Below are 25,725 nucleotides of genomic sequence, written 5' to 3' on the forward strand. Positions count from 1 at the left end.
CGCTGCTCTCTGTAGGTAAAGCCTTTTAGTTAGCTTCCCATCCTCTACTCCCTTTTGTTGTTATTGATCCTATATTTTTCCACATTTCAGGTCAGCCAGAACAATATTACCATGATGTCATCCCCTTCTCCTGTCCAGCAAGCTCAAACGCCCCAGTCAATGCCTCCGCCACCGCAGCCACAGCCATCTCCTCAGCCAGGCCAGCCAACTTCTCAGCCAAATTCAAATGTCAGGTGAGCTAGACTGCAGCTTTTGAGGACGTTTGTCACAGCCGTAAGGCTGAGGTTTTCAGAAGCATTCAATGTATCTTACTCTCTTTCCGTTGAAGTGAATGAAATTTAACATCAACTTCAGTGAGAGCACAGGTGGGATTGTGCCGAACACACTCTGAAAACCCCTGTTTTAAATAAAGCAGCTGTGTATGAAATCCTCACCAAGTGTACTGGCAGAGCTACAGAGTGCCATAACAATGCTTACTAAAAGCATATCTGTCACAGGCTGATCATGCTTCCTTGTCAGATTCTGGCAGGTTTGATTTTATGCTTATTTTTCAGCTCTGGCCCAGCTCCATCACCCAGCAGCTTTCTCCCCAGTCCATCTCCACAACCATCCCAGAGCCCAGCAGCTGCACGAACACCTCAGAACTTTAGTGTCCCATCCCCAGGTCCTTTAAACACTCCAGGTAAATTGTCTGAGAACTGTACTGCAGATTGTGAGTTGGGGTATGTTTTGGTAACTGTGACAGTTCCCAGGAAACCTGTTATTGTTTGGCAGGATGTAAACTTTAGAGCGCTCTACAAAGCAGCCAGCATTGCAAGCAGAGAACATGTCACACGCGCCATGTAACACAACAGCACGGATATCCCACATCAAAATCAATTGAAACCTCTTCTCATCACTGAACTATGTAACGGGTTTTTCTAACTTCCCCAGTCTTTTGAAAAAAGAATGATACTTAAATTAATGGAGCAAGTTTACAGAGGCATAATGATTCCTTAGCTCCATGCAGGAAGGAGCCCTTAGCAGCAGCATGCAGTTGTAAAGGATGTAACCACTTAACCACAGGCAGCAGGCTGCTTTGCTCCACGACACCTTCCTCGGTGTACTGTGACACTTGTGCTCTCCTCTCTCCCAGATGTAATAAGCAGTTTCTGATACTGTGAATGGAAGTAACGTGCTGGCTCCTTCTCATACCGGTGTTGTGTGCTCTGCAGTTTGGAAAGCACCGACTTAAGGAAAACTGCAGCAAATTGGGTGTGCTGATTTAGTGTTTAATGCGCCAGAGTGAAGGCAAAATGAGGACCTAGAAAATGGGTATATGAAATGTTGGACCTTTTCAGAAAAAATTGTATTAAATGGGAATTCCCGTTCTGTCCACAGAAGATGTTATTTCTGCACAAAGATTAGAGGGCTGGACAAGCACTTAAACTGTGGAGGGCATCCAGTTGTGGATTTGGATATTTGACGTGAGCTACACTTTGAGAGTGCCACATTTCAGATCTAGATTCTGAAATGTGAGAATGCTGTTCTGCAGTACCTTTGATCACACCTGTGACATGCAGCCTTTACTTCTTACTAGGGAATCCAAATTCTGTCATGAGTCCAGCCAGTTCTAGCCAGTCAGAGGAGCAACAGTATCTGGAGAAACTCAAACAGCTATCAAAATACATTGAGCCACTCCGGAGGATGATCAATAAGATAGATAAAAATGAAGGTGAGGTTCCCTCTATTTAGTCATGCATTTCTCTCTGTCAGCTATCTCTTCTGATGAAAGCAGCAGTACCTGACCTTTTGTGATGGTTTCTATTCCAGGGATTAAAAATGACAGTGAAAGTTAGTTGCTCTTGCTTGCCTATGACTGTAAAGGTTTTACTGTGAAGAGTGGGTAAAATCCTCATCCTTAAATTCTTATCACTTTTTTCCTTTGCTTCTGATGTTTGAGACTCACAGAGCTTATGCAATGGATATGCTTATGATTAGATGAAAGATCTTGGATCCTCACTGCTTGCTTCAGTGTTGGCTCATGTCTTCACTTTTAACAGTATACTGTATTTCTGTCTGCAAGTATGGAAGCTATTCTCGTAGTCAGTGTTTGTGTCTCCGATATTCTTTCAGATAGGAAGAAGGACCTGAGTAAAATGAAGAGTCTCTTAGATATCCTGACCGACCCTTCAAAACGGTAACTCCTTTTCCTTTTGGCTGGACATCAGATTTCCCAGCTCTTCCAGAAATCTGTTGTTTAGCATCCAGCCATGTTGGCATTGAAGCTGTCTGTGGGGCTCAGATAGCAGAAGCACTTCAGCCGAGGTGACCGTTTTGTGGTAATGAAATTTCTCCTCTTCTGCAGATGCCCTCTGAAGACACTGCAGAAATGCGAAATTGCTCTGGAGAAGCTGAAAAACGATATGGCTGTGGTACGTAATGCTTTGCGCTAGCAAGAGAGAAGCAATTAATTCCAAAAGGTCTTATGATTTGGCAAGATAATTTTCTGCATTTCTGGTTGCTCATGCTGTTTAAGACTTCAAGTAAGGTTGGACAAAATAAGAAAACAGGAAAAAATGGGCAAGCGTTTACTTCGTGTGTCACCTGTATGTATCTTTTAACTGAACTTTCAAATTCTTGTGCTTTGTGCAAAGACTTGAGTAATTCTTTCTACAAACCTTTTTTTTTTAATGTTACTGTATGCGGTTTTGAGAATCCTTTGCATTTCATCCATTGGAAGTTTACTACTATAAAATTTTGCAGAATCAGTAGTAGAGATTTCTTTTCTGGTGATGATTAAAAGAAAAGGGGCTTCTCTTGTGTTTTAGCCTACCCCACCGCCTCCCCCAGTGCCCCCCACCAAACAGCAGTACTTGTGTCAGCCGCTCTTGGATGCTGTTTTGGCCAACATCCGCTCACCAGTCTTCAACCACTCCCTTTACCGGACGTTTATGCCAGCTATGACTGCAATTCATGGACCACCGATCACGTATGTATCGTTGACTTGCTGTCTGTCTTAAATGGTCATTATTTAAGGGAAAAATATTTATTTGTAGAAACTATTAAAAGAACAGATGGGTTTACGGATGGGTGTGAGTTATCTCTTTCCTTTTTCCACCTGTAAAATATTTGACAAATGCAGTGTTGGCATAACACTTTCACCTAGTCCTTTTGTGGACTGTGTTTTACATAGGGCCCCAGTTGCTTCCCCTCGAAAACGGAAATATGAAGAGGATGAAAGACAGACCATACCAAATGTCTTACAAGGGGAAGTCGCAAGATTAAATCCTAAATTCCTGGTGAACCTGGACCCTTCCCACTGCAGCAATAACGGCACAGTTCATCTCATATGCAAGCTAGGTAAGCAAGAAGAAACTAAGTGCTGAATTCAGGAAGAAGTGCTGAGCTTGACTGTAGAAATTTGAAGAGTTTTCTGCTAACAGTCTTGAATCTTGCCAACCTGTGACTTCTGCATGAAATCTGTACTTACCAGATTCGTAGCACTGCTTAATCGTGACATTCCGCACGGCTGCTTCAGTGTACACTGGAGATTTCCTTCACACCGATCCTTTCTTTGCACTGAAGTTGCAATTGGCAATCTCGTTTAGCGTCTAGAAAATTACTTGTCGCGAGCAACAATCTTGATTCCTGATTTGACCTGTACCGAGATGTGAGAATTATTCTGCCTCCAACAACTAGGACAGAGCTAGAGAAATGTTAATTTTTGGGAGGGTCTGTTTCAATTTGTGCTAATGACCACTGACAGTGGTGTATGTTCAAGAAAGAAATTGAGATTGCGTCTTTTTTTCATCTCAGCTGAATAAGCATAAAGCGTTACAGCCTATTCGCTTGTTTTGCTCTTTGGATTCCAACGGGGAAAATAGATTCTTTCCTCCTCCCCATTGTTTGAGAAATCTGAACTGGTTTTGTCCTGAATATTAGTACGTAAGGCACTTCATTCTCAATAATGAGGTGTCTGACTTAGTGAAGTTCAGCTGATGAAATGGTGAGACTGGCGAGGTGCAGAAATGTGTAAGAGATGGAGCTATGTTTGCCAGGCTTTTTTCCCAAGAATTTGAGAGTGGTGTTAAAGCGAGCAATGAGATTGCCTTCCAGTAAAAATGGACGGGCACAGCCTCGTTCCTCCTTGGGCTTCAGAGGCTAGAAACCAAGCTGAGTTATGCACAAAAACCCCTCCGTCCAGCAAGGAATGCTTTGTTCTGATGGGAAGTGTGTTTGCGTTCCAGACGACAAGAATCTTCCAAATGTCCCACCACTACAGCTCAGCGTTCCAGCGGACTATCCCGATCAGAGCCCTCTGTGGATAAAAAACCCTAGGCAATATGGTACGAGGACGTTGGGCATGTGTACGTGGTAATAGTGGGGAGATGCGAACGCCTAATGTTACTCTTTTTTACATTTTTTTTTAATACTGTTTTTATTATAACTCCATTTATCTGTTATCTTTTTTTCCAGCAGCCAATCCCTTTTTGCAGTCAGTGTATCGGTACATGACTTCAAAACTGTTGCAACTTCCAGACAAGCATTCAGTCACGGCACTCTTAAACACCTGGGCACAAAGTATTCGTCAGGCCTGCCTCTCCGCTGCGTAACATCTCGCTTTCGAAATCGGGAAGCGGGAAAGAAGGTCTCAACAGCTGGCCTTTCCACATGCCACTGGAAAATCACGTTTTGGGGAGGGTACTTCAGAAGAAAGAAGCCTTATGTTGTTTTGTTTCTAGGTGTCAGGTTCAGTAGAGAACCTGATGTTAGATTTAGCTTTCATGCTTTTTATCTTCTGCCTCTGTGGACTTTTGCCAGCATTTTCAAATATACAAAATGTGTATATATGGTTCTTGAGACTGTCTTAGGATGAGTTTTTATTGTCTTCTTAGAGAAGAAATTATTTGTGGACTTCCATCGGGGAGTCTGGTATAAGAGGGAGTAGGGAGAGAATGTCTTAATTTGCTTCAAAGTTTGCTCAGTGCCAGTATTCCTTTCACACTGTCTGTTCTGTGACCTGATGCTGCCCCAGAAATAAATTAGCTGCAACTAGAATGCGCGTGCAAACTTCTCGGTGGTTGCAGGAATCTTTTTGCCTATTAGCTTTGCCCAGAGATGGGATAAATTACAGCCTTTTAAGGCATCCCTCAAATATGTGAGAGAAATCGGGGTAGTTATACCTGGGGGCGGGAGGGGAACCAAATAGAGAAAAGAAGTATCTTATAGCTTATTTAAAACACTACGTTGTGTAAACGGCTTTTGGTTAGCATGGACCACATGTTTCTCACTCCAAGAGAGTGAGGTGATGAGAAAGAAGAGATCTTAACGTGCACACCGACTCGGCCAAGGTGGGGGGAAGACCCAGCAGTACACGCCCCGTGCCACACGTCAGTCCAGCAGGCTTTAGCTACGTTTCTTCGTTTACCGAGTCTCTCTGAGGCGTCTGGCTTCCTTTGGGCGTTGATGCTGTTCAGTGAAAATGCTTCTGTGCTACATCAGTTTGTTTAAAAAGAAAAGGAAAAAACCAGCATAGCTGAGGAGCAGAACGGACACCTAGTATTTTGTGCCTTGAGCAGTGGTGGGCATTCAGGTCAGTCATCAGCTGCTTCAGCGTTGGGCCCTTCTAGGGAAAACGTTTGCCACGAGTAAGTAATTTCATGCGTAGTGTGATTGTTTCGTTTTCCCCATGCTTCTAAGTTGCTCACTCTTAATTTCCTGGTGCAGAAGAATTTCAGGGCTCCCGTTACATCCTGCTCCGTCTCCCTCTATCGTGCAGCAGACCTTAAAGAGCAGCTGGGCTCACTTACCCTAGTGTCAGGACGTTGCTATGACCTTCGTAAATGCGTGTGGTGTCATCAGGTTTAGGATGTTTTTAAATGTGGGTACGTAGTAAGCACTGACTGAGGCAGCAGAAGGCTGTCAGTATTTTGTACATGAACTAATGCATTATCTGTTTGTTTCTATTGTAATAAATTTATTATTATTCCTGTGTTGGATGCCAGCGTTGTACTGCTCTCCCCACGGTGATCGTTAGGTACCGGTTCTCTTGTGTCCCTCGGATGACGGTTACTTTGTTCTATGGTCAGCGAAAACTCGCGTGCTTTGAAGGTTAGGGGAGGGAATCCTCAATGGCTCTTTGTGCCCTGCAACGCGGTCTTCCCTGTCCTCACAGTAAACTGGAAGACCTGCTCAAGAGCTTAGTGGCGGTATCTACAAGCGAGAGAGGCAGTTGTTTAACCAGGACCATTACGTGGCTTAGGGCAAAAGAACCAGCGGCACCAGTACTTTGTAATACGTCATTAAGTCATAACCCAAGAAATAAGGATAGAGGCAGGGGCACGGTTAAAGGTACTGCTAGGGTCTAGCACTGAGACAGTTAAAGGATTTATTTCTTAACAATTGGGTTAAAACACATCGGGAAATCGCTGCAGAACAGGCACGTCCCTCCGCTTTACCACAGCCTTCCCGGTGCAGGTTTCAGAGCTGTCACTGCAGTGCCTTTCAGTCTTCCTTCAAGCACGCTGTAACGCGCCGGTGGCTGCCGCGCCGGGCGCAGCACTTGCCGGGCTCCCGAGGCCAGAACGTGGGGAATTGTTTCAGTTGCTGAGCGCGTTCCCTCCCGAGACCTGCCGTGCCATTTACTGGGAGCGCTTTAGCGCACTGCTTGCCTCCTGTGCCATCGTGGGGGTGAGTACTGCGAACGTGGAGGTGCCTAACAGAGAGATGCACGTGACTTCATTTAAAAAACCAACTCGACCTTTTAGGTAGTAGTATCGTGGAAGGTGCGAGACAGCATATAATACAGACTGCTTCTAGGGGACAGCGCTAAGTACTTCTACCACTGTAATGTTAAACAAAATCCGCCCCCCACCATTCTCAGTTTATGTTTCCAAACTTCAGATTCCTTATTAGCCAACAGCAGAGCTGCTGCGAGACTGATGGCTCATTCTTCTCCCCTCAAAAAGAAGTCATTCACTAGATTCCATAGGAACACCTTTATAAAAATAAAATTTACATTGATTATCTGTACTCCACCAGACCACAGCATTGTTTGTTTATAAAACTCAAGGAGCTTTAATGTTAAAAAATACTTTAGGAAGATCTGATATGATAATTCAGACATTTTAGTCATTGAAGCCCAGGCTCATCCTTAAAACATTTATTTTCACAAGTGTAAGCTGAGAGAAGGAAATCAGTGTTCATGTGGCTTCCACCCTTCAGAGAAAAAAGTCATTATTACGGCATAAAGAAAATAGCCCATGAGGATAACGAAGGTGCAGCCCACGGGCCCAATGTGAAACCAGGGTGCAATGAAGTAGATGAGCAGCAGAGAAACGAGAGTCCGGTAGCTGGCCAGAAACCTCAGGCTGATCCTGGGTCCCCAGTTCTGGCTGGTTCGGTCCTTCGCCACGGGACTACGCCTGATCTTCTGTACGAGGTGGGGGTGGGTAAGATGATAGCGACAAAGCCGGCCAACAAAGTCTTCCCTGGAGCAAAGCACATCCATCTGAGCAGCGAACTGAGGCAAGAAAAGTTTACACGTTAGGATTCTACTGCAACTACTGTCATAAAGTAAGTGTGACTTATTTGACAATTTTCTTCGTTTATAGGATGAGAATTACAGAAAATAGAGGGGAAGAAACAGCAAATGCACTTTCAAATAGTAGAACTGCTTTAGTGCAGACTTGCCTTTTACCTATCATATCTATAGAAAGAAAAGGATTGGCTTTTCCTGTTTTAGAAACATTCATTCTGAATGATATTGCTGAAGAATACATTTAAAATGTTATTTATTCATGTTTTGTGTAGGAAAAAGAACTACAGGTAGAGAGGCAGGCCTGATACCATTAGGAAATAATACCCATCTAGACCACAATAAAGGAGACAAAGCCAGTGGCACATATGTGCAGGTGCAGTGAGGAAGAGGAATTTCAATGGAAGACACAGAAGGAGGCAGTGCTGTACTTACCCTTTCGTTAAGCGCCGAGGACAAACGAAATAGGAGGCGGACAAGGGTGGCATTTTCATAGCTTCGGATGGGCTGAAGCTCAGCATCTCCTTGATACCGCACCTCAAATCTGCGTAAGCCATTTATGATCTAGAAACAGGAAAATAAACCCCTTCTCTTGTAGCTCCCCTCTGAAGCACCTTTTGCTGGCCCCTCTCTTGGCCCCAGATAAACTGCATTTCTGTTGATGCAGAAGGGCACCTTGTTTTTTCAAGAACAATCTAGGGCCTCTCTCACCTGGTACCTGCCAAGGGGTGTAAGAACCAGGCCCTCCTCGCTTTCAATGCAGTCTGGAAGCTGTTTTTTTCCATTCTCATCTTCAGCAGTCCCACACTTCATCATCATCTGGGTCAGCTGGGCTTCATTCAGCTACTCAAGAACAACACCATTTAAAGCATGTGTTTGATCTACCCCTTCTATTTCATTTCTTGCAGTTAGACATGAGGAGGAGATAAAAGTCTCCAGCTTTCTTGTCTGTGCTCGTCAAGTCCCAGCGAGGCGTTCTGCTTTCTACGTATGTCCCTTACTCCGTGAGAGCTGGCAGAGAGCTGTCTGCTCCTAGGTCAGCTCTGTACGGGGGAGTGCGGCTGGCAGAGAAGTGAGCCGCCTCTTCCAAGCGCAGACAAAGCAGCAGCCTGCTCCCAGCCCATCCACTCACCTACAGCTGCAGTTACGCATTGTATTGTTATAGCTCTTTACATTTAGAGGATATTGGACTGTTCTTGAACCTTAAGCCATGTCTGTCTTGCCTGTTTGTAAACATGAGAACAGGCACAAGTAAAGAGCCAAGTTTGGTATAAACTGTAGTCCAAAAGAGCGGTCACTTGAAACAAAGTGGGCTTAATATTTGGAAATTGAGAGCACCTAGTTCTATCTATACTGAAAGCGGTTTTGAAGTGGTCAGGTAAAGTCAAGCCCAAAAGACGTTTACAACAAGATTTGCTAAGCAGGGTCGCTGGGTGGCTTTGTGACCCCACGAAGTACAAGAGTGACAAGGGCCTTTGAGGAACCCTGACTCTCGTTCACGCGGCCACATAGGGAAGGTTCTTAGAAAGATGGTACCTACCTTAAAGATTTGGCACAAGTATTCCAGTGCCTTCTCTAAATATTCATCTGTTTTTTTGATGCTGTCTTGCCCAATTTCATCAAGGTCATTGCCTGTGTAGGAACCGTTCATCTCAGATGGTGTAAATCTAAACCATGAAAAGAAGGACTGGCTAGCCGTGGTCTCTGCAGAATGGTCCGATATGGATTTTGCTGTCTGCTGCGCCTGACAAATTAACTGAGCCAGTTTTAACACCTAAAACAAACAAAAAAATTCATCATGTGGGACAAACATAAAGGACCACTAAGCATCAATGCATGGATAAAACCACGCCCCGATACCTGGCACTGAGAGCAAACCCAGCAAACTCGCTCTCTTAGCTCCTATGGACTTGTGCTAAGACTGTTTGTTAGTTGCACTTCCACCAGGGCAAAGGTAGTTCTTTGCTGTTGAAGCACTTACGAAACTTGAGTGCTGCTTAGGTTTTTCAGCTGCTTTTTTTCCTCCTGCTATTTTTATCTGATTTGCTGATGGGTACCAATCAATACAGTGAGTCAGGAGTTCACGGTAAACATCTCGGAGGAAATACTCGCAATATACTACTCCGAGGCAGCCATTAACTTCTGTTAATTGTTAACATTAACTTCATGCTAAACTGCTGCATGAACTTCTTGGGTAGCAAAGAGCAAGCAGATGTTCACAGCTGTGCTGGATCGCAACCCCTCACGTTCCAGAACTCACCATCAGCAAACTTAATTATACAGCAGCGCAGGGCGTGACGTGTCCCTCTCTCCACTTCTCATAATATGAGAAAACACCTGTCGAAGCAGAAAGGCCGGTGACAAGAAACTTGTTGCTTACCAAATTCCTGACTTCTGTGCCAAACATCTGTTTATACTGGAAGTCCTGCCCTTCCAGGCTGTAAACGTGACTCTTCACCTTAAACGAGGCATCTGTAATAGTTGGAGGCCACGATGAGAAGAAGCTCCCGCCAAGCGTGGGGGTCATAAAAAGTCGGTGCTGACGATGGGGAATAACAAGTTCTGGCTCCAGGAATAGCTGTTCTCCTAGAATTTGAGAAAGGTAGTGAAGATGGCTAGGGAAGAGTCCTGGTTTTGCCTGGGGAAGGTCTAGCTACAAAGCATCGTAAGGCTGCCAGGCAGCTTGCTTTTAGACAGGCAGGTAGTTCCAGGGGGAAAGAGGCCTTAATTCCCTTCTTTCATTTAAGTCTCTCTGCCCCCAGCAGAAAAGGTCGGAGTGCATTTAAATGCAGACCACACAGACAGCATTTTAAGCCTGTAACTTTTTTTTCCCCCCCAACAAAGGCAGTGGAGAATCACAACACTTCAGACATTGATCCTTGTCAAATCTTGCCTCTCCCAAATTTACTGTATCCTAATTATCCCGAAGTCCATACATGACTAGCTGACTAGCTATTTTGCTAAGTACAGATACCTCTAGAGATATAAGAGGTTTTAATCCTGAGGTAAATAATCAAGTAAGACAAGTGTAAGAAAGACTAACTTTATTGTAAACACCCAATATTGTGTTCTTAGAATCACAGAATCGTCAAGGTTGGAAAAGACCCTTAAGATCATCAAGTCCCAACCGTTACGGTAGTTAGAAAAGAGCTATAGGCACATTAAACCCATCCAACAAACATTAGGGAAGACACAGGCTTCTGAATCGCAAAATAGCACGCAAAATGGGAGAGTACGTCTCAGTGCTTCTGAGGCAAGATGCAGCCCTTGTGAAGACAGACTGAGACAGGACAGCGTAAGATGCCGAAATACCCGCTTACCTTTCAGGATCATTTCGGCTAGATTGGGCTGAGCGAAGACCTTGGCTACTCGGAACACCATGAGAGCATTTTTTGGACTGACCAAGTCTGTTCGAAGCGCTCTGTTCAGAAATCCTACAAACAGCTTAGTATACATCAGCAGGTTTTCTTGAATGAAGGCAGCCCTGCCAAAGTGAGTACAGGATTTGTGAGTACAGCTATTTAAATAATTGTTATTTTGTCGTCTGCCAAACGAGTCATTAAGGGACGGTTTTATACTGTCTCTGGAAAGATGGCCTCTTTGCACCGAGACAAAAGAATATTCCTCTCAAAACTAAAGCTTGCATTGTAAGAAATAATCGCTAATCTTGTACAGGAGGCTAATTCAGGCTGGCGGGTGGTCCTCGAAACCCCGCTGTTTCACTCGGGATCTGCGTGCACTTCAGGTTTGGTTCAGGTTACTCAAGCTGCTTCCCTCCTTACCATTTCTCCGACACGCTGCGAGGCAAGGGCTCTGCACTTTGTGGCGGCTTTTCTGGAGCATACCTCCAGGGCTGCAAGTAACTTAACCACATCTCAAGAACCTAAGCAAAATCACAGATAAGCCATGTGAGTATCAATACTTTTTGGAAAGGAAGACAGAAAGGGTTTTTTGTTCGTTTCTTTTAAACCTAGTGAATGTTATCTTAATGACACCTAAAAGTTTTTAGGAATAAAGCTCTCTAGTAACCCGACTATCTTTGAAAAAGAACTGAAAAAACCTAAGTGCACGTTCATTGGGACCAATTGGATTTTCTGTTATACCCGAATGAGACAGCACAAACAGCTACTACAAAAAAAAAAGAAAACATAGCTGGTGGCTACGCTTAAGGTCCTTTAACAGCTCTGATAGCGTTGACTGAATCTCTGTTGAAGTGAGTGAACAAGGTGCCACATTAATATCGTTTCAGCTCTCGCCTTCGGCACAGATGTACCCCCCGCCCCGAGGAAACGCAGCGGAGTCCCGATGGCACTGAAGAACAGCTTTGCCACGGCCTCTGTAAACGCTGCTTCTGCCAGCCTGCCTTACGCGCGTGCCTCAGACGCCGCAATACAGCTAACCGTAGCTCTAGCCAGCAAGAGCCAGCCCTGTTACGCTCCGCACCTTTGAACTCCTACGTGAATTACTAAGAGGCATGGTCTGATGTCTTTCTTTTCCGGCTTGCAGGAGGTAATATTTGCAGTATCTTGCTATTATAAATTAATATTGTATTACTTTTGTTTATGACCTATCATATTAGATAAGATAGTAAGAAATTAGGACCTATAAGAATGTCTCTCAAGAGAAACACCTACTTCTTTTCAATCCCCAGCCATTTTCAGTGTCAGGAAAATCAGCCAACAGCCTGTAGTAATTCTCACCAAGATCTATTCAACTTCCTTCTTATGTCTAATCGGCACTCTAACATTAAATGTACATGTTACATAAAGAATTACACTGCTCGAGGAAAAAGAAAAATTTAAAGACCAAGAAATAGCTGCTAATCAGCAATAAGTAATGACTAGTTCTGCTGAGTACAGACTTGGAAAGAGAAGCCGGGTACATACTGCTCTGAAAGAGGCATCCAGAGGCCAGTGGCCAAAACAGTGTTGCAGAAAGATATAAAGCTTCTCCTGGACAAACCGAGGAATTACAACCCTGCAATCAGATTCAAAGGCAGTCACATGTATAAACCGGCAGGAAATTTAAAAGACAAAAAACCCAACCAACAACCCGACACACTTCCGCACACGCAAATACAGAAAGGACTGACCCAAACTCTTTCTTAACTGAAGCTACTTCTGGCCATTGAATTTCAACTCAGATGATACATAAATATAAAACTCTCCACTAACCTTGGCCAGAATCCTCTGGTACCATTTTCTTTTCTCTGACTTGTGCCAAGATACAGACTAGCGTAACAGCAAGACATACCCCCTCCGGAAGCTGCCCCCCATTTAGTGGATGCGAGACACAATCCATTAGCTCTCGTATTTTAATAACGTACTTCTGCATTTAGCCTTCAAAACAATCTAATTCAGCCTCTCGGTGAAAGCAGAGCTTTTCAGGGAGAAGCTCTGCATGCGTGAGGGACAGGCTGCTCACGTTCCTACCTTTTGAACTCCTCGAGGGGGCTGGCTGTGTGGGAGTGGGCCGACGGGGAGAGAGGCTCTGGTTTCAGGCTGTTGCTGAAAGCATGCAGGTGTTTCACAAGCAGCCTCACCACTAGCACGTGCTCTTCAGTGGGCTTGAACGACTCCTAGATTCAAAGCAAAAGACAGGAGGATAATGAGCATCACGGGCTAAATGTCCAGGAGATGATTCAGGAAAATTATATTCTCAGATCATAAATCAAAATACAAGAAATGCTCTCTTCCTTCTAGGTTCTTCGCCATAGTTTGGTGCCACCTGATTTTAGACAGACTTGCACCCCAGGACAAGCTGCATCAATCTTCTGCCATCCGCTCACTAAGAAACAGTAGTGTATTTTTGATGACGTGATTGTAAGAAGGAGTATCTACAGTACTCTAACGCACTGACTCTCAGGCTAGCGCTAAAGAACAGAAGAACTGGTAGATTTCAACTTACCCCTTTCTGAAAAAAGAATATTCAGCCTTTCATTACGGCTATAAGTTCATTGCTGTGGACAGCACAACAGATCCTTTGTGTATGCTCTGGGCTGGCTTTACCGAGTTCTCCTTCCTATGCTGGTACTCATCTGCCTCATAAGAAAGAATAATCCTAGAGAGTTATGGCAAGAGCAGGAACTGCTTCGAGTCCTGCGTGATCCTGTTGCTTCTAGCATCGTTACGGGTAGAAGTAGCCTGGGTGGGAGTAGCGCAAGGAGTGACGGTGAGCCCCAGTGACCTTACTAATAAACAAGTGAGTGTATGGTATAGCAGGGAGATGAACGAGGTAAAAACCAGCTAGCTCTCCCGGGTGCCCAGCACCAGAGCTGGTCTGCTGCAGAATCTGGGGACAAAGCACTAGTTCCTTTGCTACTATAATCTGCTTTAAGAGTAGGGAACTAATCTCGATCCACTACTGAAGGCAGATTTTAAGATATTGTTTGTATTCCAGGTTTTACATCTCTCACGTTTCTCAAAAGTTGAGAAGAATGTACGTGAAACAAGTTACATCTGCAAGTCTAATGGAAGGTGCCGGAAGGCTGCATTAGACAAGAGCTGCAAGATGCTCCCAGGATGTCAAATGCAGCCATGCTGAGGTAAGGCTCGGAACACGACTCTAGGGCACTGGCAGGCATTTTTATCCAAAAAGCTTCCACTTCTTAAGTCCATTCAAAGTATTTCCAGCACTGGGGGTGGGGGGAGCGGTTCTGTGCATGTCTCTGTGTCTCCTTTCCCTGTAATGCTTGAGGCAAAACAGATGTGTTTTTACAATCTCTAAAAATTTCTAATACACTGTAAAGTTCACTCCAGGGAAAGACTCAAGGCTTGACGATAGCCAGTCATGCAGTACAGCCAGATCTGAGACTCCTCTACGGGAGAGCTCGGAGAAGGTACTTGGTCCTAGGAATTTAGATCAGGATCTCCAAAAGCAATTAGAGAGGTTGAATACTTTGCTATAGGCCTTGAAAGGGTGTAATTTAAAAAAAAAAAAAAAAATTCTAGGCTCCTCCTGAAGGTACCTTTTGAATTTACAAAACCACCAGCGTCACTATTTCAATACATCGTTTCAGGTGATGCTAGTGGTTTTTCCACTTAGCAATTCTTATAATTTCCTCTTAGCCTGGATCAGCACCATTACGAACAATTATCGGTTTAAAAAGTATTTTTCCTCAAAAGTGTTTTTGTTGTCAAGCCTTAGCTTACAGGATGGATGGATGCCTGCCATTCTTAACACAGTAATTAGATAAACATAATACTAAAAGATTTAAGGACAAGTAGTGGTTCCTGGTTTCCCTTCTAGGCAGTACCTTGAGATATCATAGCACTTTATAAAAAAAAAAAAAATAAAGGATTAAACAGCAGGAAAATTCCATGTAGTGCTAAAGAGCTTTACAGTATAATAAGAGCTTTACAGTACGTATGCTCAGCCCTCCCCTTGCCCAAAATGAAGACCCAATGAATAAAGGGCTGAAGTAGGGAAAGAGGAATCAGCAATCTGTTCCAACAGGAATGGTTTTGCATGCACATTTCCTGAACAATCTGCAAATGTAACACTCGTGTGCTTTTGCAAAACTGGACAGTCAAGGTCACGCTGCCACTACAAATTTAGTACTATCCAATGACACTTCCCTGGCTAAAAAACCCTAGGTGTTACCTACCTTAATTTTAGGAGACAGCCACGTAAATTCCAGTCTTCTCTTCCATGCAAAGTTTGCTTAAATAACTAGTGCGTGAGGGGCAGAGATCTGCCGTCCGTGAAGCCAGTTTTGGTGTCAAAAAGATGTCAGCGTAGCTGATAAGCCTCCTTCTATAATGCACTACAAGAATGCATCTTTAAAAATGGAGTTCCCAATTAGTGCTCATAACATGCTAGATTTTAACTATTTTCTCCGTGGCCTTTGCTAATACCTCTCAGTATCTGTTTCCACTGAAAATTTAGTCAATCTCAATGCAGTGTTCTCAATCAAGTTGCAAAACCATACCTTAGCAGAAAAAGCTGCTGTACAGCTAGCACCTGTACACTTTGCAGATTATCTGATGGAACGAGATTTTTAAAAAGGAAACAAAATGAAAAGATGATAATACTTGGTATGCGTGGAGGGCCTGGTAGCTGGATTGGGCAGGACTACCGTGGTGTTTACTGGAGATACTGAGTCGGTAGTGGAGAACCTCCAGCTGAGACAACAGAAACAAAAAGGAAGGGGGGGAGGGAAAAAAGGAGAGAAGAGAGCAAGAGAAAAAAAAAGTGAGAATGAGCCCAAGGAAGAAGGGTGTGGGGAAAAAAATGAACATCACAATTACAGTCAGGGACAACATATCACAATAACAACTGCAGCCACAGTATCCTCCTCTTTCTGGTGTTCAGCAGATGGATTCCACAGTAGTTCATACCCTTTATCAACCCGGACATACACCTGGGAGCAGGTGTCAGAAACGTACAGCTGTAAGTGGCTGTGGCCTTTGCTACCCTCAAGCAAGTACGGTAGGGGACATGGAGCTTTTGCCAAATAACTTCTGAAACGGGGAGTTTAACTGAACTGCAGCAACACGGGTTTACACGCTGTTATGGTGTTGTATTAAGTAATGGAGTAAAAGCGTTCAGTCTTCTGCAAGCTTTTTTCATACTATTTTGAAAACTCTGCCATTTCTTCCTGCGCTGCTGGAGAAGTAGGGTTTGTACACGGGGAAGAAACTCAAATAGATACTTTCTTCTTCCCAAGGAATAGGAAGAGAAAAGTTTGGCTTTTTATAATCACTGGGAGCCTGTCCAGTAAGTTTCCAGTTCGGAGAAATCCTCTGTCTTCTCTTTCTATTTCAAGGCCATTTGGGAAGGCTGCTGTTCTGGTGACTTTCCTCAAAAGAGGAAATTACTTACTACTAGGGAAACATCACATGTCTAAAAAGGCAAAGACACACCTAACATACAGTGTTACATGCTGATGCAAAAGGCATCCTGCCTTAACACCGAAATCTCTGCAAGCCTCAGCCAGATCCCTTCTTGGATGAATAAGGTAAAGAGTATTTTTTGACAACACGATGGTGAAGAGGATACTGTAGCACCAGTGACGCACATGTATGAAATTAATGAAAACACAAAACAAAAAATGTACGCTACACAGATCCCAATGACTATTGTCAGGCATCTAAACTACCTCTCCAGATCACACCTCTGTCTGTGAACAGCCCCTACCCAATCCCCTCTAGCGCCAGTGTGGTGTCTTTTGGTTTCACGCTCTTAGAGCGGTAGGATTGTCACTGCAAGCTCCTCAACGGCGCAAACGCGTCGTCTGCTTCATAATCGACTCCCCTGCCACAGGCGTCAGCAAGAGCCTGTAGCCTCGTGGGTGTTCCACACGCAGTGCTGGGGTCTGTGGCACCTGGCATTGGAAGGTCAGGAAGCATTGCAGAAAGTTTTATCAAACAACTTCTTTTTAAGGGTTCGTTGTGATTACAGCAGAAGGCAATAGGAAAAGAGATGCTGCACGCTTGGGCTCTGGATCATCCGAGAAAGAAAAAGCAAACAGACAATGTAAAAGAATGGGAAAATAGTTGAATTAACAGGGAAAACAGTGAAAGTCAGCGTAGCAAAAATAGCGTCAATCTCATGTTCACACCAGACCCAGAAAGAATTCAAAGCAGTAAAGTAGAAAAGAAGTACATCTTCTCAAAAGAAATTATTTACTATTCATTCCCATTCTGCTGCCTTCTGCTTGTAAAGAGAAGCCTGTGATGACATTAACAAGGTTAAGGAAACCGTATCATTCCTTGAAGCACTTCACAGGAAAGTTACGTATCTGGGATCTGGCCTGGCCCAGCAAAGCAAACGAGTCTGGCGGCTGGACAAAGAGAGAGCAAGCTCCTTGGAACCTCACCCCAGCTTCCAATACAGGTACGTAGCCATTTCAAGTCACTGATGCTCACACAGGTCTAGATCCAGGGATGAATGGTCACTAATTACCCCTCCTTCCAAACGCACGGAAGGCTAAATGGAATCAAGTGAACCTGCATAATTATTAATAACTTTAAGAATAAGGTTTAGGATGATCTTGGGTTTCCAGTCAAGTTCTTTAACCCTTAGGTTAAAACAAAACTTGCATTTCTGCATATTCTCCTTCCTCATTTGAGGAGCTATGAAGCAGACTATTCTCCTTCAGCCCACCCTGAGACCAGTCTACAAAGCTTCGTTTAAGCATCACAGGCTTGTGAACAGCCCTGTCCGCAGGTGGTCTGGAACCTTTCCTCAGTCCTGCCGGAGGGATCCTCTGTCCATTTACAGATGGCACGGGGAATTCCCATCCCCTACTCAGGTGTTCTAACCCCCAAAGAGCAAAGACTTCCTTCTTTACATGCCCATGATTACTTCCCATCAAAGATGAAACTAAAATACCATCAGGGAGTTATGGGCTCAAGTTGTGGCCCAACACACCTTGTGGAGGATCCCGAAGTGATGATTTCGGAGAACTTTAAGCTCTACCTAGGCCCTATTCCACCACAACACTGACAGTCATTGTCTGTACTGCTGCTCCCTAGTGTTAGAAGACAGCATCTGAAATGCAGAGGGTGAACAGAGGAGAGAAGTTTAAAGCAATCGTTATTTCTGGCCTAAGCACAGCACTGGATGCACAGAGACTGGACAGACAGACAGACCAAAGGTACTTCAAGCAAAGCCTTTCCATCACAGGTGCACAGCCATGCTGCTGGGAGTCCCAAGTGGAGACTTTGCAACATTAGTGAGTCTGCACTTTGACCTCAACTTTAAGAACAAAAGACAAAACCCATCACACTTCAGCTCTCCAATGTTTTTCCCTAGCAAAACATAAATATGTTTGTTATTTTATAGCCTGTGGAGTGCAGGATCAGAATTTCTCGGTCAGTCAACTCTCGTATGGCTCTTTCACACAGGCATAAATCCTGAGTAGCTTTTATATTTCTCTCCCCTTCTGTGAAAGTCCCACTGTGACCCAGAGGGAATTCAGAGGATCAACACTCTGTCCTTCAAATTCCCTTTACATTTATAATGCCTTCAATCTTAGCCTCCCCAACACTTACTTAGTTTCCACATGCAGTAGTTTGTTACTGAACAGGCCACCACAAACTGCTTAAAACGGCGTGTTATCTGAGCAAGAGCTTGTAAGATACTCTGAGCTCTGTAGCTACAGGGCTGCTTCTGAAACCACTACGGCGAAAAGCTTATTTTGGAATATGAAACAACAAAAGTGGCTTATTCACTTAACACTGAAGGTCAGTTTAGTAACGTTTCCTTTTTTAATTTGGATTTATGCTTAAAAAATGGTTACAGATCTTAGAAATTACCAGTTGGTATTTCAGTAACAGCTGCTATCACTGCTAGAAATCAGTTTTAGCTATTTTTAGCAGCCACCTTGCCCCAGTGGGATTTAACACTATGGTTTTACAGTGGCATCTTCCTCATCATTACTAGTTTGATGATTGGTGTTCAGATTGTTGTGACCATCCCGCAAACTTGTCTTTTACAAAAAAACAAAACGAAAACACCACAACTTCTGCAATGAAGGCAAATCTGGATGACACGCTTATTCACAACACTCTTCGTAACTCGATTAGCAATTGTGTCACACTCATGTAGATACTCTGATGTCATTTCTTTCCTTTGGACCAATATACCAAAAAAATTCTCCACAGAATAGGAGATTTACCCCAAGAGAAGAGGTCAACCATCAGATGATGCTCGTGAACTATTACCTTGACATGAGGGGACTGCATTTTCTGATACATTTCCAGCGAATAATGATGAAGCCACATTTCAACAAAGATCTGCAAAACAAATATTTTCTCAGCTAGGGAAAGAGAAATAATCCGGGAGTTGTCAGTCACAAGCTACGTATAAGGGAAGACCACAGCATATGATCTGAAAACTAAGCTGTACTTGTAAAGAGACAGGTGCCTATTCAGAGACATTTCAGGTTATCATCATGTCAGTGCAAACGGCCGAGCTGGCACACTGTTAGCACCTGCCAAGCATCAATAAGTCAGTTCAGCAACACGGAACTTGTTTCAGAACAACTGTGAAGTCCAGATGCTCCTTTCCCTTCCCCTGATGGTGAACAGAACCAACTTCTCCGTGCTCAACCTTTGCTTACAGCACAGAATTGATGGGGGGGGGGGGGGGGAAGAAAATCAGGTTTAGAAACTTTTCTGGAAAAAATTAGTCAAATGCTGGAGATCAGTTGTTTGATATGCCGTTTAAAAGGAAGATATAAGTGCCTTTCTAAGTTACAACTTAACAGTTTCACAGTGGTTCTTTGTTTCACTAACAGAAAACAACAGCTGCACTGCTCAATTCCAAAACCAAGCTAAAGCAAAATGGCATAGCTGTCTCTGGTTTAAAAACAAGTTAGCAGCAAGAAACGTTGCGGGGCGTTTTCTTCCTTAAATCCATCTTACCTGCAGCAGTGTTTCTGATCTCCAGATCTCCTGGGAAGCTGGGTCAGCGTTCACAGAAGGCTGATGGGCAATGTGCCGTTTCAGCAAGCTGGTGTGATGCATGCCGTAGGAAGTGAACGGCACTGCTGGAGACCTTTGAAGACAAATGAATGGAAATACTCAAGTCAGTAAGCCTCAGTACAGGGAAATATCTCGTTGCTTTTAATCACTGGTTTATTAACTGGAAAACAGTCTTTAAGAAGTAAAACTGCATAGTTGACTAGACATTGCAAACTTCTGCAAGGTGTTATAATTACTAGTCACTTTATAAACAACCGCTACCTCACTATTCATGCTGCACTGGACCAGCTTTACACAGACCTGATGTCGTGTTCAATAATACATGGTTTTTTACCTTCTCCTATTCGGTTTGTTTTCTTTCATCCCGCCTTCCATATTCATAATTCACCTGATCTGTATTTTCCTAGGTATAGGCTAAGGCTCAACAGACCATGAAAACGTATAGTTGAAATGTATTTAAAATGCAGTTATATAGAATATAATGGCTATTTATTTTTATATTTGTGTAAAATTGCTAATATTGATAACCTATTATAAATTCGTGTAGCAAAGCCGATTTTGAAAATGTGGACTTTCACACTTAGCCATTACAAAGAACAAAAGACTGGGTGCTTGTATTGGAGAATTTTCACTTCAACTTTGAGAGTTTGTTTCTATGCCATTATCGCACAGACATATAGAACTTCAGTAAGCGGTCAGAAATCTTCATCCTCTTCCTTCCAATTGTGGCTAAACACCTTGATCTATTACCAGGCAAAAAGTCACCTGAAATGCAGTCACTCATTATGTGATTTGATTACTAATGTGTGTCTTTGCTTTTTGTACCAAGAAGTTATGAACTAAGAAACTTATGAGCACTATCAGTCTGCAGCAAAGCCACAGACATGGTCCCGACACTGCAGTTTCAAAGAACTGCAAAATAGGTAATGAGAGCATTAAACAATTAAGGACAGCAACCTCAGAACTGAAACAAAACGGCCCACTGCCAAGATGTCTGGCTGTAGAGCAACACTAATACAAGATGCAAGTTTCCTGGTGCCAGTGGCTATCACCACTGCCATCTTCACCACACACCATATGTCTCTGAAGATAGTAAAAACTGCTGTCCAGTACAGTCAGATCTGCCCTCCTCCAGTCGCAGGGCACCAAACACAACTGGAGCTGCTGAACCGATGAATTTCTGCTGCTTGCACATGCCTTTTCTGAAAGGTAGCTGTTATTGGAGCAGACTTTCAAATGAACCTTTATGGTAAAATTAAGTGAACATAAGTCTATTTTATTTTTGTAGTTATATAATAAGTACATACAGATCACAAAGAGCGGAGGAGTTTTCTGCTTGTTAGAGATTTCGTTCCAACAAGCCGTATTTTGTAAGCACTGGTCCCTGCAGTTTGCCTCCAGCGCTGCAGTCATTACCTGGGAGTCGGGGAAGGGATGGCTCCCCCAGGATTTGAAGAAGGCGGAGGAAGGACACTTCCTTCTGTGGGTAGGAAGCACTTCAGGTATGTGTCCACCAAGATGAAATAAGCGCTGTTGGAAGGGCTGACGTGATGGGTGACGGGCGAGTTCTGAAACAGACAGGCAGGATGTACCTGGAGTTATGTATCGTTACTTTAAGCCACTGCTAGGGAGCGCCTGCTACACAGCCAGACCCACATAATACAGATAAGCAGAAGCCTGCTGGTTATAAAGGGTGAATTGACAACAAAGACACCATGGAGCAAAGGTAAAGTAACTAACTGCAAGAGAACTGTTGCTGTGGTAGTGAATGTAAGCAAGTATGAGAAGAGTGCAGCGTTACATAGCACAGGCAACAACGGGAAGAGGAACCAGACACCGTAGTACAAAGCTGTGACTATGACTTAACGGTGTTATCGGATAGAGGGGGAGGAAACCCATTTGGAATCCACTGCCTGCTCTGCGTTGGCACGTTGCTGGACAGACTGTGGGTATTTTTTGTTTATTATCCAGTCTTACATCATCAACTGAACCAAAGCAATAACAAATTCTAGAAGTACAGATGAAACGGCTGTTAATTTAGCTGGACAGCATCTCAGCAGGCTCTTAAAGCATAGCGAAGAAAGGCTAATACTATATTAAGGGAAAAATTGTGAAAGGTACTTACCTTCTGTGTAATCAAACTAATTGCAAAGTAAAACATGTAATATTCAAATGGATCTGAGAGAACAGAGTCAAGGATCAGATAATAAAAAACAGGTACAGCTGTAGATATCTGGGGATGCTGACTAGACATTGAATTTTTATTTTGTCAATGCTAAATTAACTTGCTAGAGCTTAACAGCAAGTTCAGCTTTGCCTTCTTGCTTTCCAGCCGGCTCAAACATTGGTAATTGAGGTGTTTTCTCTGTGGCAAGGGGTGTTTGCATTACTCTTGTTAGCACATTTGACTATCTCAAACTGTGCAGCTGCAGCTAAATTGCTTCCAACAAGTACACTAGCTGCAGAGTCAACATGCCCTTTTTCTATCCTATTATATAAACTATGAGTAGTTACGAAAACAAAAATTGTGAAATACGGGCTCTACTGAAATCACTGGGAATTTTGTTGTTGACTTGAATAAGGCCAGAAATTCCCTCACAAGGGTTTCTATGAAGAGCACAAATTTATTTTTCATTGGAATCTAAACATTTCTAATGAGCCCAAACTCTTCAGCACAACAGTGATTTACCATAGACACATAATAAATACACAACAGAAATGCTTCGTAATCTCTCAGTTTTAGACATTTAAAAGGAATTAAATATCCAACTGTTAAAAGGATACTAAGAGCCAAATTCAAACCTAAACCACCAGATGACGGAAACTGGACTTTGTTGTGGTATAAAGAGCATTCAGGTAGGACCTGCTCTTGTATTGAAGCCTTCACAGGGCCCTGAAAGACAGCGTAATGAAATATTAATCAGGCTACTCAGCGTACTTGCAGAGTATGTTTTCAGATAGTGAAGTTCTGCTGCATTCCAGCATTCTGGGATCATACCTACATTTGGTTCAGTGGGATTTTACTGCATTGCAGTAGTTCCTTGTGCAAATGCATACTCTTTAGATAACTGCCAACTTTCTCACCAAAAATGAGTATTCGGTATAAGGAAAAAAAACAAGCCTTCACCAAGACTTTTGCAGTTGAAGTGGGAGCAGCAGAAGACTGGTGTTTGCCTGATGGCTGATAGTTTTGTTAGGGTAACTGAGCTGTGGACCAGCAATTATTGTATACTTAAATGATGTTTCCTTTTGTTAAAGGCTGCAGAACTATCTGAATCAATTTCTAGATAGCCGGTAGCTGGTAGCAATGGAAGAAACATAGCGAAACAACTCTGCAGATAAACATTTTTGTTTGAAATGCCATACTTCATATCCAGGATAGCAGTTAGTCTGCAAACACATGGGCACAACGCGCAGCGAGGGAAGGCACCGCTCTGTAACGGGCTTGGAAAACTATTTTCAGTCCTGCAACTACTGGTAACCAAGATAAAGCACACGACTTTCTCTGGGGACAGGATAAGATTCACAATGCAGCTTTCTTGGCTGAACAGCACAAATATCTAGCTGCTGACAGCCACCATCTCCTACAAAGTTTATGACTGGGAGCTCTCTAGCAACCGTTTAAAGAAACGGTTATGCTCTACACCTGGAGCACTGAGGTTATACTGGCCTATACTGAACCATACTTATAAAGTGCGTGCAAAGTTCCAATAGCTGCAATGACAACTACGTTCTCATCTTACACTTTTTTCAGTTACTCACTGGAAGATACGAGACTGGGAAATCATATCTGTACTCTTCTGCTTGGAGTTTGTACACCAGCTTCATCATTGGGCCGCTGCAAACAAGCATCAGAAAGAAAATCCTTGGTAAGTACCCTCTCCTGTCTCACTTTTCTGAACTTATGTTTGCACAACGGAAGAAGGTCAACCACCGGTTATTTGTTCACCATGCATTTTTTAATCTGTGCTGAATCGGATGAGTTTACCTGGGATCCAGGAAATCCAAAGCCACAGAATATTCGGTAGGGTTTGTTCTTCCTTGCAAACAGCGAAGATTCCAGCCTACGATGATGCCATCCAGGCTACCAAAAATGCTCTCCACCAGCCATGGGAAGATGCCATGTAGTTCCTTTAAGGAAAACAGACACAAATAGTTAACACGTACAATTCCTCACTTGAACAGTCTCTATTGCACGTACTCGAAAGCACAAAGATGCTGCCTGCCAGCTATTTATGACTGTTTCCAGATTATCACTGGGCAGAGCTTCCATTCAACAGAATGTATTATAATATGGCACTTACAGGAAATCCACCCTATTTCTGGTCGTACTGAAGTTCCAGCGATACTCCTCAGCATCGCATGCAATTATCTGTCACATTTTAAAAATTAGTTTTCCTTGTAAACTGAGGCTGAGAAGCATTAACGTAGTGCAGTCGACTGAAACAATCTTTTAATGGCTAGAAAACGTTTTTAACTCTTGGGAAGCGCTGGCTTCCCACTGTTTCACCTGGGGTCCTCAGAACTTTGGAGGAGAGAAATAGGAACAAAGAAAACAGCAATACGAAAGACGCACGCTCCCCTGCAACGCGGCGAGTTTCTGGAAAGGCCGCGACTGCTCACCTTGGCGGGAAACTCCTCGATGACGGTCTCCAGGTCGTGGCACCTCTGAACAAACGGTTTGTTTACGCAGTCTGCCTTCAAGGTGGCCTGTCACAAACCACAAGGGAAATCAGGCCACCCTTGCCGGAATGGACGGTATCGGTCACGCAAAACGTGACGGAAAAAGCCCCTCGTCACGCCGCTCCCCGGGCGCAGCGTTTCCACGGACGCGGCTGAAGTTCCACTGACCGACCCGCTAACCTCCCGGGCACACCGCAAAGCGACCGCTACCCAGAAACCGCAAGCCCCACCGAAACGGGACGGGACGGGACGGGACGGGACGGGACGGGACGGGACGACCCGCGCCGCGCCGCTCGGCAGGGCCCCGCGGGCTCGGTGCGAGGCCTCCCCGGCGACCGCCCGCCGCCCCCCACCCACCAGCAGGAAGCTGGGCTGCTGCAGGTGCGGGCCGGCCATGCCGCCTCGCGCCGCGGCCGTTACGCCGTTGACGCTCCCGGGCTGGGCCGCGGCACCGGCTCCCTCCCGCGCTCGGCGCCGGCGCGGCCCTTTTGCGTCACCGCTCTCGCCCGGCGCGCGCCGGTGACGCCGCCCCCCGCGGCCGCCGCCCCTGGCGGAGGGGAGGGAGCCGCCGTTGCCGTGGTGACGGGCGCAGCGCCGGTCCCGCTCCGACATGGCCGCCGCGGCCTGCGGCCCTTGGCCGGGCTCCGTGGGCTGCGCGGGGGCCGCGGGCTCTCCTTTGCGGGCGTATCTGAGAGCTGCTAAAAATGGAGGGTGTCGCGGCCAGAGGGGCCCGCAGCAGCTCGGGGTGTCGGGGTGTGAAGGTGAAGCCGTCATTTCCTCGGGCACCGGTGTCTGGAGAGGGCACCCTGTGAGCACTGCTCACACCTCCTTCCTGACTGTTCACAGGGACAGTTCTCGTCCAGACTGGGGGGGAATTTAAAAACCACGGGCGTGGTAGAAAACCATCACAATACTGTGGAGGAAAAGTAGGCGTTTTTAAATAAAAGTGTATTGAATGCCCAGAAAACTACGTCATAAAATGAGGCAGCTATGAGATGAGACTCTTGGAAATGAGAGCGGCATACGTCAGCCGAGCTGCAGGGAACCGTAGCTGCACAGGCCAAGTTAAGAGAACTGAGAAGCCAAAGTCAC

At 44.4% G+C, this 25,725-nt stretch overlaps 3 protein-coding genes across 19 annotated transcripts in view; 2 read left to right on the forward strand and 1 right to left on the reverse strand.

Annotated features, from left to right (window-relative positions):
- MED15 (mediator complex subunit 15) overlaps window positions 1-5,981 on the forward strand; it is a 53,802-nt gene extending 47,821 nt beyond the window's left edge. For 7 of the 10 annotated variants that reach the window (XM_087768723.1, XM_087768727.1, XM_087768720.1 and 4 more), the window contains 9 exons: window positions 91-233; window positions 555-682; window positions 1,580-1,714; window positions 2,116-2,179; window positions 2,348-2,414; window positions 2,811-2,971; window positions 3,176-3,342; window positions 4,230-4,328; window positions 4,459-5,981. In XM_087768723.1, coding sequence (XP_087624849.1) covers window positions 91-233; window positions 555-682; window positions 1,580-1,714; window positions 2,116-2,179; window positions 2,348-2,414; window positions 2,811-2,971; window positions 3,176-3,342; window positions 4,230-4,328; window positions 4,459-4,595 — 1,101 coding nt within the window. In that variant the 3' untranslated portion in view covers window positions 4,596-5,981. The remainder of the gene's footprint in view (window positions 1-90; window positions 234-554; window positions 683-1,579; window positions 1,715-2,115; window positions 2,180-2,347; window positions 2,415-2,810; window positions 2,972-3,175; window positions 3,343-4,229; window positions 4,329-4,458) is intronic. The other 3 variants (XM_087768721.1, XM_087768724.1, XM_087768725.1) reach the window with 3 other exon arrangements.
- Window positions 5,982-7,129: 1,148 nt separating this feature from the next.
- On the reverse strand, window positions 7,130-25,144 carry SMPD4 (sphingomyelin phosphodiesterase 4). 4 transcript variants are annotated; one of them, XM_087768718.1, is made up of 19 exons: window positions 24,991-25,144; window positions 24,574-24,660; window positions 23,939-24,081; window positions 23,713-23,788; window positions 22,735-22,843; window positions 22,076-22,128; window positions 21,367-21,518; window positions 19,891-20,023; window positions 19,189-19,260; window positions 15,553-15,642; window positions 12,952-13,097; window positions 12,406-12,496; window positions 11,302-11,402; window positions 10,840-11,003; window positions 9,900-9,991; window positions 9,060-9,293; window positions 8,231-8,362; window positions 7,955-8,083; window positions 7,130-7,504 (listed from the first exon to the last, which is right to left on the reverse strand). In XM_087768718.1, exons 1-19 carry the CDS (start codon window positions 25,027-25,029, stop codon window positions 7,178-7,180), a joined length of 2,370 nt encoding a protein of 789 aa, XP_087624844.1. In that variant the 5' UTR covers window positions 25,030-25,144; the 3' UTR covers window positions 7,130-7,177. The 4 variants fall into 4 exon arrangements, with proteins under 4 accessions (XP_087624844.1, XP_087624841.1, XP_087624842.1 ...); XM_087768715.1 differs by having other exon boundaries at window positions 9,900-10,105; XM_087768716.1 differs by lacking the exon at window positions 15,553-15,642 and having other exon boundaries at window positions 9,900-10,105.
- GGT5 (gamma-glutamyltransferase 5) overlaps window positions 7,423-25,725 on the forward strand; it is a 63,125-nt gene continuing 44,822 nt past the window's right edge. The window contains exons 1-5 of one of the 5 annotated variants that reach the window (XM_087768750.1): window positions 7,423-7,557; window positions 11,769-12,028; window positions 13,222-13,341; window positions 13,919-14,063; window positions 23,705-23,819. The gene's annotated coding sequence lies outside the window, so the exon portion shown is untranslated. Of the gene's footprint in view, window positions 7,558-10,872; window positions 11,012-11,768; window positions 12,029-13,103; window positions 13,342-13,918; window positions 14,064-21,584; window positions 21,896-23,704; window positions 23,820-25,725 lie in introns of those variants that run through there. The other 4 variants (XM_087768747.1, XM_087768748.1, XM_087768749.1 and 1 more) reach the window with 4 other exon arrangements.

This window comes from Nipponia nippon, unplaced genomic scaffold, assembly GCF_047370975.1.
Source record: "Nipponia nippon isolate SJK-2023a ecotype South Korea unplaced genomic scaffold, ASM4737097v1 scaffold_30, whole genome shotgun sequence".
Lineage (NCBI taxonomy): Eukaryota > Metazoa > Chordata > Aves > Pelecaniformes > Threskiornithidae > Nipponia > Nipponia nippon.